At 38.0% G+C, this 12,595-nt stretch overlaps 1 protein-coding gene across 1 annotated transcript in view; it reads left to right on the top strand.

The window, feature by feature from the left end:
• Nucleotides 1-12,595, top strand: part of SLC9A3 (solute carrier family 9 member A3) — a gene marked incomplete at both ends in the record, with an annotated part of 189,516 nt that overhangs the window by 113,984 nt on the left and 62,937 nt on the right. The window contains one exon of the mRNA XM_081346214.1: nucleotides 8,995-9,065. Coding sequence (XP_081202340.1) covers nucleotides 8,995-9,065 — 71 coding nt within the window. The remainder of the gene's footprint in view (nucleotides 1-8,994; nucleotides 9,066-12,595) is intronic.

The raw sequence follows: 12,595 nt of genomic DNA, 5'->3' as shown, positions 1-12,595 counted from the left end.
TTTTTATCTACTAATGTATTTATCATTTTTTTATCTTTCTGTTTTTTAAGTTTATAAGCTAACCATCTTCCTGGTTTGTGTGCATTTTCATTTTTTTTTTTATTTTGCTCTTTTTATTTGCTGTGCCAATTTTTCTGAATCCAACAGATTTGTGTTTTATTGTTGTGAACACATATTTGTGTTTTATTGTTTCCATTTCTCTTTAGAATCTTCTTTTGTGGATTCATTTGCAGTTCTGATTCTAGTTTTTTTTTTAAAAAATAATAGTACATATTGCTGTCTCTTCTGTTTGTTTGTTTTTGCTATGTATGTTATAGCTATACCTCTAAAGTATGCTTTGGCTGTATCCCATACATTTTGTAATGTTGTATCTTCTTTTTTGTTTTCTTTGAAGAAAAACTGCATTTCTTTTTTTGCTAGTTCTATAAATTCTCTTTCTTTTAATATAGATTTGTTCAAAGTCCATCTTGATTTTTTTTGTTTTCCTCTCCAAGTCACTTTTAAAGGTTGTGATCTGCCCATATACCTGGTTCTATCTCAATTTCCTGCATATTTATCCTCAGTTCAGATGTCATCCAGATCATATCAATTCTGGGCCAGGATTCTTGACTGTTTGAATAAAATGTATATTGTAATTTTCCTGGATTAATTTCTCTCCAAACATCTTGTACTCCAATTTCTTCTATCATATTAAAAAAGGTCTTAGGTAATCTTCTTCTTCCAGTTTTTCCTGTTTTAGTACTTTTATAGTCTAATGTCCCATCCAGTATTGCATTAAAGTGTCATACTAAACAAATATTTTGGTATTCCATTTCTATTATTTTTCTATGGAGATTTTGGTAGAATTCTTCCTGGTTTTTATTTGGTGCATAGATTACTACTAACAATATTTGTTTTTGATGTAAGTATATTTCTACCATCACAATTCTTCCTTCTTCATCTGAATAAACATTTTAGAATCTATTGTCTCTTTAATATATACAGCAACAGCACTTTTTTCTGTTGTGCAGATGCATAATAAAGTTTCCCAAATTTGGTGTATTCCAACAGCTTATAATATTGTTTTTGTATATGTGTCTCTTGCAAACAATTATATCTATATTTAATTTCTGTAGTTTTTTAAAATTTTTGTTTCTTTTTGATAGGGAGTTTCAACAGTTTATCTTCACTTTAGCTCATATTATTCTGTAGTCACTTCCAACATTAAAGTGATTGATGAAAGTACAGTTGCAAAATATGATCTTATCAGTTGATATGATGTAGTCAATTTTGTTTTTGTACACAGATGGACTCTTCCATGTCCATTTTCTGCTAGCCTTTTTCTTGTACAATGAGTTCATGATATAAAGCTCCTATCCTTCAGCAAAATGTACTAGCCTATCGCCTCTATTATCTCATTCACTACTTCTATATAGGCCAGTCACTTTTTCTCCAGTTATTGTTCTTCCTATTCTTGCATTAAAGTCACTCATTAGTATTTTGTATTGGCATTTTTCTTTGTCTTGAAAATGGGCCACATCATAATAAAACTCTTTGACCTCAGCATCGCTATAGGTTATTGTTGGCACATAGGTTTGAATGATTTGAAGCTTATATTGCAATTGTTTGTTATTTAGATAGATGATAGACAGACAGAAAGACAGACAGACAGACAGATAAATAGAGAGAGATATATAAATTTTTAAAGGATGTTTTATTATTTTTTTAACATAATTACCTTAATATTTGATAGAGTGTGTTGTCTGGGTTTACATTTAACAAACATTCACTAACAATTAAATTCTATAATCTATAATCCACATGATAACTTTACTTGATTTCCTCTTTTCCCCATAGTGTTCTCTTTTACCAACCTTATGTTAATACAATTCTTATTGTTTTAATAAATAATAATTAAATATAAAATTTTTCTTTTTTTTTATTAAAAAGTTTTAGAGTACATTTTATCTTTAACAATCCCCCCCTCCCCCCACCCCTACCTATCCCTCCCTGCCCCTCCCCCCCATTTCCCCCTCCCCCCGACTTCCCAGAGCTAAGTACAAGGTATAAAAACAAAGAACAATCATAAACACCCATATGCTAACAACAATAAACTCTTAAATCTATCACTCTCTAGCTCATATAAGATAACTACAAGCAATATTAATATTACATATAAAAAGAAAGAAAAAAGAAAAAAGAAAGGAAGACCTATTCAAATGCTAAATGAAACTTTTTAGTCCCATATTTGTTCTGGATATAATCAATCCATTTTTTCCACTCCATAATATAACGTTCTTGCGAATGATCTTTCAAATAAGCCGAGATCTTTGCCATTTCCGCCAGGTCAGAAACCTTTAGAGTCCATTCCTCTATAGTCAGCAGTTCCTCCTTCTTCCAATATTGACCTATTAAAAGTTTTGCTGCTGTAATTAAATTCAACATCAACTTAGTGTCCACAACAGTAGCATCTGTAGTTATACCCAAAAAAAACAATTGCGGACAAAACTTTATCCTTTGCTTGAAGATCTTCTGCATATTCCACCAAATTTTTATCCAAAAAGCCTTAACCTTTTTACAGGTCCACCATATGTGAAAATATGTTGCATCTTCGCCACCACACCTCCAGCATTTTGGCTGATAGTTCGGATACATACTTGCAAGCTTTTTAGGATCTAAATGCCATCTATAAAACATTTTATAAAAGTTCTCTCTTAAGTTTTGAGCTTGTGTAAATTTTACGTTCCTCACCCATATCTTTTCCCACGTATCCATCGTAATAACTTCTTGGATATTCTGGGCCCATTTTATCATACAATCTTTAACAAGTTCTGCTTCTGAGTCAATTTCTATCAATGCAAGATATATCCATTTGATATGTGCTGGACCCTGATTTCTAATTTGCTTTATCAAATTTTCATCAGTCATTGCAAAACCAATTTTCTGATCTTCTTTCCACCTGGCCCGTAACTGAGTATATTGAAACCAAGTTTGAACAATCTTCTCATCTCGCAAGAGGTTATACGGTTTTAAACACCAGACATTTCTTTCCAAGCTTAAAATCTCCTTATACGTAGTCGTATCATGTTTGAAACCAACATTTATGTTTTCTATTGCGTGTTTTGGAATTGCCCACAGCGGCATCTTGTAGTCTAACTTATGTCTATACTTCTTCCAAACTCTCAACAATGCCTGTCTTAAAATATGCACTTTAAACACGTTATCTACCTTCTTATCATACAACAAATATGCATGCCAGCCAAATAACAAGTCATGGCCCTCAAGATTTAATAATCTCTCTTGTGTCAAATTAATCCAATCACTTATTCCTGATAACGCAGCAGCTTCATAATATAATTTAAGATTAGGCATTTTAAGGCCACCTCTTAAAATTTTTCTAATATTTCTAGATATAGATATATAATTTATCACACACACACACACACACACACACACACAAACATAGATATACATAATATACATATTATTAGGTAGATAGCTAGCAAGCCAGCCAGCCAAAACTACTCACTTTTTGTCAGCCCTAGGAAGAAGGCAATAGCAAATCACTTCTGAAAACCCTTGGCAAGAAAACTGCAAGAACTTTTCCAGTCAATCTCCAGCAATCAGATGCATTTGAATGGAAGAAAAAAAAATGATATAATGCATTTTACCTACAGGGCTACTCTAGTGTGAATACCTAATGTATGATTACAAAATGGAACTATATATGTTGATAGACATGCAAAAGACTATAAAATGTTTACAAAAGCATTTTTTTTTTAGTTTGGATGAATTAAGGCTGAAAGAATACAAACTCCTGTCCTGCTATTATTACAAATTCCACCATCAGCCTGTAAGTGTGACATTGTGAGGCCGCTCAGATTTAAGACCATATAACATGGCTGACAGATGGCTCACCAAAAAGGTAGAGGTGACCCAAAATAAAAGGTTAATTTGGGCCAAAGTTGATACTAAGGCAATATTAGAATGCCTTAAAACAGAGAATGCTACTAAGTGGGCTAGAACAATCCAGTCATCTACTACTGACTGGATGTCAGCCTTCAATGCATTCTCCAATCTTTGTAACATACTGAAGAAACACCTAAAAACTAAACCTGCTACAAAAAGAGCCCGAGTGGGTAGACCTCGCTGGTTTGATCCTAATTGCCAGCGACTGAAAAAGAAATTGAAGGCAGCATGAGGCTTGCCCAGAGGAATCCTACTGCCCATATACAAGCTAAGATGCTGCACACAAGAAGGGAATATAAAAAAAACTATAACATTAAAGAAAAAAAGTTTTGCCATTTCAATCTAGTCAGAACTTGAATTGGCTGCCAGAAGTCATAACTCAGTATTATTTTGGCACTCTGTAGCAGGTATCCTGAAGGAACAGACATTTGCGTTTGACATACCAATCTCTGCTGAGGACTGGGAGAATTATTATCAGTGCTTGTTTGCCCCCACCGAACCGGTAAAGAAATTATTTTTAAATAGTGATTTAATAAACCCTAGAACTCCCCCCCCCTTGGCCACCAGTCTCAGAAAAGGAGATACAGTCCATCATTAAAAGCTTAAAGAGCAATAAAGCCCCAGGTGAGGATTTTTTACCAGCTGAATTATTTAAGAATTTTTCCAACTGGTGGGGCCCTGTATTAGCAGGTCTTTTTACACACATAAATAACACCTGCCATATACCAGATGGGTGGAAGATGGCAACAGTTGTCCCCATATATAAAAAAGGGAATAAAAAGGATCCTAGTAATTATAGGCCCATCAGCCTGATTGACATTGTAGCAAAAATATATGCTAGGTACCTTTTGAACAGAATTGAAATCTGGGTAGAGGAAAACAACATCCTCACAGAAGAACAAGCAGGTTTTAGACAGAACAGATCTACTATTGATAACTGCTTTGTCTTGAACCATCTAATTGCCAAATATGCCTATAAGAGGAGACCCCTGTTTGCTGCTTTTATAGACCGTACAGCAGCATTTGATATGGTAAATAGACACATACTATGGAGTAAATTGACATCTCTTAAAATAGAACCCAGACTTAAAGCCTGGCTTTGATTAAAGCCCTTTACACAAGTACCTGTTTGAGGGTGCGGTATGGGGTTAATGGGGCCCTGACTAACAGGATTCACACAAATAAAGGGATAAGGCAAGGGTGTATCCTGGCCCCATTATTATTTAATTTATACATCAATGACTTGCCGGGGTTAATGAAGGATACCATGGTACACATGCCGATGATCTTAAATACTTACTGTAACAGCTTGCTTTATGCTGATGATATGATTTTATTATCATACTCATAAGTAGGCTATTAAGAAGATTCAGCTCTTATTCAGCGGCTCGGGAGAAGACACGAGGCTGGTTCCAGGCAGTAATAACTGCTGCCTTGAAGGAGGCGGTGGTGAGGCCCCTCCTCAAGAAGCCTGCCCTGGACCCAGCTGTTTTAAATAACTATCGTCCGGTCTCCAACCTTCGCTTTTTGGCAAAGGTTGTTGAGAGTGTGGTGGCGCATCAGCTTCCTCTGTTCCTGGAGGAAACTGATTATCTGGACCCGTACCAATCGGGTTTCAGGCCCGGGTACAGCACGGAGATGGCATTGGTCGCACTGGTGAATGATCTCTGGCAGGCTCAGGACAGGGGATGTTCCTCTGTCCTAGTCCTTTTAGATCTCTCAGCGGCTTTCGATACCATGGACTATGGTATCCTACTGCGGCGTCTCAGTGGGTTGGGAGTGGGAGGCACCATTTTACGGTGGTTCTCCTACCTCCTGGGCCACTCGCAGTCGGTGTTGACGGGAGGGCAGAGGTCCGCCCCGAGGTCTTTCGTTTGTAGAGTCCCTCAGGGGTCGGTCCTCTCTCCCCTCCTGTTCAACATCTACATGAAACCACTGGGCGAGCTCATTCGTGGTTTCGGGGTGGGGTATCATCAGTACGCTGATGATACCCAACTTTTTCTTTCCACCCCGAACCAACCCAGTGATGCACTCGACGTGATGTCCCGTTGCCTGGAAGCAGTCCGGGTTTGGATGGGGAGAAACAGGCTTCGACTCAATCCTGCCAAGACTGAGTGGCTGTGCATATCGGCAACTCGGATAAACCAGGTTGTTCCACCACTAATGATGGGGGGTGAGGTGTTACCCCCATCGATAGGGCTCGCAACTTGGGCGTCCTCTTGAATTCACGGCTCAATTTTGAAGATCATATAGGAGCCGTGACCAGGGGGGCTTTTGCCCAGCTTCGGCTGGTGCGCCAGTTGCGGCCCTATCTGGACCGAGATGCCCTACGCACAGTCACCCATGCACTTGTGACCTCCCGGCTAGACTACTGCAATGCTCTCTACATGGGGCTGCCCTTGAGGACCACTCAGAGGCTTCAGCTGGTGCAGAATGCAGCTGCGCGAGTTGTTATGGGAGTTTCCCGATACTCCCATGTAACACCTCTTCTCCGTGAGCTGCATTGGCTTCCGGTTGCCCTCCGGGTGAGATTCAAGGTGCTGGTAATGACCTATAAAGCTCTAAATGGCTTGGGTCCGGATTATCTAAGGGAACACCTGCTGCCGGCATCAACTTCCCATTGTCCTGTGCGCTCCCACAGGGAGGGCCTTCTTAGGGTACCGCCAGTTAAGGAATGCCGGCGGGTTATCCCCAGGGGAAGGGCGTTCTCTGTGGGTGCGCCGGCCCTTTGGAACCAGCTTCCCACAGAGCTTAGGACTGCCCCCGACCTTCACTCATTTCGTAGGGACTTGAAAACTTGGTTTTTTGAGTTGTCTGGCCCAGACGAGGGGTTTTAATTATTTAATTAATGGGGTTTTACTTAAGTTCAGGGATTAATTTAATCTTAGTTTTAATCATTTTTAATTGTATATGATGTATTTTAACTTTTAATTTTCCCTGTAAACCGCCCTGAGTCCTACAGGAATAGGACGGTATATAAATTTAAATATAAATAAATAAAATAAATAAATTATTGCCAGGATAACTCCTTAATCATTAGCAAATCTAAATCAAAAATAATGGTGTTTGGAAGAAACCATCAGAGACATAAGTGGCAATTAGATGGTGAACCAATTGAACAGGTTAACACCTTTGTATATTTGGGCGTAACTTTTTCCAAGAGTGGATCTTGGGCCTGCCATCATCAACGGAGTACATTTAGAGCAAAAGCCTGTTTGAATTTATTGCTCAAACTAAAAAAACATAGTTACCCAGGGTCCCTAGCTCCATTAATCAGGGTTTATAAGGCTAAGGTTACCACAATGCTCTTGTATGGAGCAGAAATTTGAGGTCTTTACTCAACCACAGTCCTAGAACAAACACAGTCCCAGCATTTGAGATGTATTTTGGGTGTAGATCCAAGAACATCTGCTGCAGCAGTTAGAGCTGAATTGGGAATTCATACAATTCATGCATTATCTAAAATTAGAGCTTATAACTACTGGTGCAAAGTTAATGAAATGGAGACTGATAGACTCCCCAAATTATGCCTACTAGAGCAAATAAAACTACAATCACAAATCTCCTAGATCACCAAACTAACAAATTTTGTAAGAAGCTGTGGCCTTCCTGTCTCTTGTGTAAAAGGAGAACAATCTAAAAAAAGAGTTGCCCAAAGAATTAAGGATATAGAAGCACAAACTGATATAGCTATCCTTAGTAAGGTGGGTAACTTGAAATGGCTTAGTAAATACAAACATACTTTTCAAGTACACAGTTATTTGAAGTTACAACTCCCAAAACATCTTGGGGAGATATTTATGAGAGCGAGATTCGAACAGCTTGACACAATGGTCAGATATGGGAGATTTCATGCTATACCGTACGTACAATGAGCATTTGCAGAGCGGCAGAGGTAGAGGACCTGGCTCACATCCTGTTTGACTGTTGCCTGTATAAGAGGGTGAGAGACAAGTATCTTGGTCTATATTCCAAACGAATGACCCATTGGGATCCCCATATCAAAATAACTTACCTTATGTCCAGCCAGAACTTGAAAATAACATTTAACGTAGGACAGTACTTAAACAAAATGACCCAGTTGAAATCTGCATATGTGGGACTGATTGGGGTAGATTGCAAGGGCGACTCTGAAATATAATGTTATCATATTTTATCGATACCTTAAATTATTGTACATTATTACAATTTCATTTTAGATTGTATTTTATTACTATTTCATCTTAAATTGTATTTTATTTTAATTCCATTTTAAATTGTATTTTATCAAATTCCATTTTAAATTGCCTTTATCGGATTTTAGTAACAATTTGTTGCTGGAACTTTGCACTTTCATATGGCCCAAGGACTAATCAATATTTATTAATAATACAAATTCCATGATTTAATAACAGTTACATTAAAATTCCAGATTTAGCTAATTACACTTCCAAAGTGATAGAATAAAGTAAGTTCAAAATAAATTGAGAAAGTATAATAATCACCTGGAGTTTACCTGTATTGATAGCACAGCATCTAAGATGTATCATAATGGTATTTCTATTGGACATATCATAACAGGTGAAATAGTCTTTCTTACAAAAGCATTGATCATAATAGTGCCTGAATATTTAGTCTTCCATATTGAATCATATGACAATCTAGAAAATAGCAATAGCAATACCACTTAGATTCATATTCTGCTCCAAACTGCTATGCAACACTCTCTGTGGAGTTTACAATGTCAGCATGTAAGGACCCCAACAATGTAGGTCCTCATTTTACTGCCTTCAGAAGGATAGAAGGCTGAGTCAACCTTGAGCCAGTCAGGATCAAACTCTGGGCTATGGGCATAGTTTGCCTTCAATACTGCATTTTAACTGCTGTGTCACCATGACTCAATAGCTTGGGGAATAGCTCTGTTAAAACTGGAAATTTGGCTTAGATAGTGAGATACTGAAACAAAATATTCCAATTAGTCTAACGATAACGGATTTTTTCATGGCTATCTGCATTTAAAATGTTTTACATTATATACAATAAAGTTATATATTTTTTATTTTGCAGGCCTTTGATCACATTCTCTCAGCTATAGAAGATATATCTGGCCAAATAGGACACAATTACTTGAGAGACAAGTAAGTTGATTTGTAAGAGAATGAAAGAAATGAATACAAAAGAGTTACTCAATACTAAGATATGATATTGAAGTATGGTTGCCCAATACTTAAAAATATTGAGAATGAATTATTATTATTATTATTATTATTATTATTATTATTATTATTATTATTATTATTATTATTATTATTATTATTATTATTAAACTTATATACCGCCCTTCTCCCGTAGGACCCAGGGCGGTTCACAAGACAATTAAAACAATATAACAATACAAAAGTTAATAACAAATTAAAATAAATTAAATTATCCTTAATTAAAATCTAAAACCCTTAACTCTAATTAAAAACCAATTGCAATAGGTTAAAAATTAAAAGTTCTCAGTCCTGGCCAGAAAGCTCAAAGAGCCAGGTCTTCAGGTCCCGGTGGAACGAACGAAAATCTGGGGCAGTCCTGAGCTCTACGGGTAACTGGTTCCAAAGGGCAGGCATGCCCACAGAGAAGGCCCTCCCCCTGGATGTCGCCCTCCGGCAATCCTTTGCCGGCGGAACCCTGAAAAGGCCCTCCCTGTGGGAGCGCACAGGACGAAGGGAACTTGATGCCGGCAGCAGGTGTTCCCTCAGATATCCCGGACCCAAGCCATTTAGGGCTTTATAGGTCATCACCAGCACCTTGAATCTCACCCGGAGGGCAACCGGAAGCCAATGCAGCTCACGGAGCAGAGGTGTTACATGGGAGTATCTGGGAGCCCCCATCACAAATATACTTATTTGCTGGATAACATCTCTTTTTACTGTTATTAGTCTCATTTAAGAGAGATACTGGTAGTCCTTGACTTATGGCTACAATTGGGACCAATGAAGTTTCATCTCTAAGCAACGTGGTCATAAAGCAAGATGTTATTTGGAGAATAGCAGGATCCCATTCTCATGATATCTGGGGAAGACCAAAAGGATTGTGAGAATGGGACACATAACTTGGAGAAGGGAAGGGATGTGTGGTTTGGAGTATAGCATGAGGTGGAAAACATCAGAAGGGTAAAGTATAGCCTGTGGAGTATAGAATGACAGGGACAATTGGGCTTTGTGCAGTTATGCTGACATGACTGCCCATGGTGTGGGGCTTGAGACTACATATTTGAATGGCAGCAGTGGTGCTAGAGCTGAAATAAAGACCTGAGGATTGTGGCAACTGGCTGTCTGAGACTACCCCCAGCCCCTAGTTCAATCCCAATCCTGATACTGTCATCAAACAAGTGCTACTGTGTAGGGTGCCCAAAAGGACATAAAGGGGAGATAATTGGGTGGATGGAGTTGCAGCACCACAGCAGGCTGCTAAATGCCCAAATCTTGATCATGTGACCGCAGTGGCATTGCAATGGCTGTACCTTTGGAGATGGGTTTTTACTCCATTTTTTCAGCATTGTTGTAATTTTGCTCACTGAATGAATAGTCATAAGTTGTGGGCTACCTGTAGTTGAACTTACTTCATCATGAAAAACTAAACCGGATTATACATGACTAGTACTTGGATGGGAAATACTAAAATTGTGAATGCATAGTCAGTTACTTCCATTTTTAATCTCCCAATTCTGTACTGATGACAAAATTTCTCTTCAATGTTGTGTCAAATTAATTCTTGCTGCTATCAGTACGTATCTTAATGAATTGAAATGGCTTTTATTAATGATCTCTGGAATCATTCTTAATAAAATATTTGTGGCTTTAATTAAATTATTTTTTTAATTCACAGTTTAGTTTCAGACTTTTCAGAATGTTTTAATATATTTTTTCCAGTAATTTTTAGAGGTTTTTTTACGTAACAGTCACATATGATAAAATGTTCCTTTTTTGCTGTGTCATTTCCAACATTTGTTTTGGCTTATCCATCTTTGCAATTGTTGATGGGGTTATATACCATCTGCAAAATATTTTGTAACAGTTTTCCTCAGAGTATAGATTGATGTAAAGGCTGTTGATTTTTCTATAAATCTTGCCATTGATCCGTATTTGTTATTACTTTGAAATATTACATATATTTTATCATAATTTTTAATCTGTCCTGTCCCCATTTTACTGTATATTTAAGGATCAATTTGTAAATACAACCCGATAAATAAGCTTCAATCTGTATGACAATGTTTTGCCTAGAATATAATTCTTTTTAAAATATTGCAAATTGTTCTGTTGTTTCTGATAGCATCTATTAGAAGCCTAGCCAAATTCAAACAGGCAAGGCAAGGCAAGTCAAAAAGTTAGAATTTAAGAAAAAAGGAAAAATTAATCATCATCCAAACAGAAATGAGTAATAACATCCAAGATAAAGTATAAAATAGTTAGAATATAGACTGGAGCCTTAACCATTACATCAAATTGGCTTTTCTGGGTTAAGGTGCGGATCTACACACACAGGAGATTGTGGATTCTAGTCTTGCCATAGTCATGAAAATCAGCTGAGTGTCTTGAGACCAGTTACTCTTTTGCAGCCCAATTCACCTCATAGAATTTCCTCACATAAAATGTAAGGAAAATAAGAGGGAAGATTATTAGATATGTCTACCATCTTGAGTTCCCCTTCATGGATTACTGCCTTGTCGTGGCGAAGGGGCTTGCGTAATTCAATGAAGCTATGAGCTATGCCGTGCAGGGCCACCCAAGACGGAAAGGTCATAGCAGAGAGTTCTGACAAAACGTGATCCACTGGAGAAGGAAATGGCAACTCACTCCAGAATCTTTGCCATGAAAACCCTATGGACAGTACCAAAAGGCAAAACGATATGACGCTGGAAGATGTGCCCCTCAGGTCGGAAGGCGTCCAATATGCTACTGAGGAAGAGCAGAGGGCTAGTACTAGTAGCACCAGAAAGAATGAAGTGACTGGGCCAAAGCCGAAAGGACGCTCAGCTGTGGATATGTCTGGTGGTGAAAGGAAAGTCCGATGCTGTAAAGATTTTCTCTCTTACCTGGAATGTAAGATCCATGAATCAAGGCAAGCTGGACGTGGTCAAACAAGAGATGACAAGACTGAACATCGACATCTTAGGTATCAGCGAACTAAAATGGACAGGAATGGGTGAATTTAATTCAGATGACCATCAGGTATACTACTGCGGGCAAGAATCCCTCAGAAGAAATGGAGTAGCCTTCATAGTCAATAAAAGAGTAGGAAAAGCAATACTGGGATACAATCCTCAAAATGACAGAATGATCTCAGTTCGAATCCAAGGCAAACCATTCAATATCACAGTAGTCCAAGTCTATGCCCCAACCACCGGTGCTGAAGAGGATGAAATTGACCGGTTCTATGAAGCCCTACAGCACCTTATAGAACTAACACCAAAAAATGATGTCCTTATCATCATGGGGGATTGGAATGCTAAAGTAGGAAGCCAAAAGATAACTGGAATAACAGGCAAGTTTGGCCTTGGAGTACAAAATGAAGCAGGGCACAGGCTGATAGAATTTTGTCAAGAGAATACGATGGTCATAGCAAACACTCTTTTCCAACAACCCAAGAGACGGCTCTACACATGGACATCACCAGATGG

The sequence above is a fragment of the Vipera berus genome, assembly GCF_964194415.1.
Source record: "Vipera berus genome assembly, chromosome: Z".
NCBI classification, from domain to species: domain Eukaryota; kingdom Metazoa; phylum Chordata; class Lepidosauria; order Squamata; family Viperidae; genus Vipera; species Vipera berus.
This window is presented reverse-complemented; position numbering and strand designations above follow the sequence as displayed.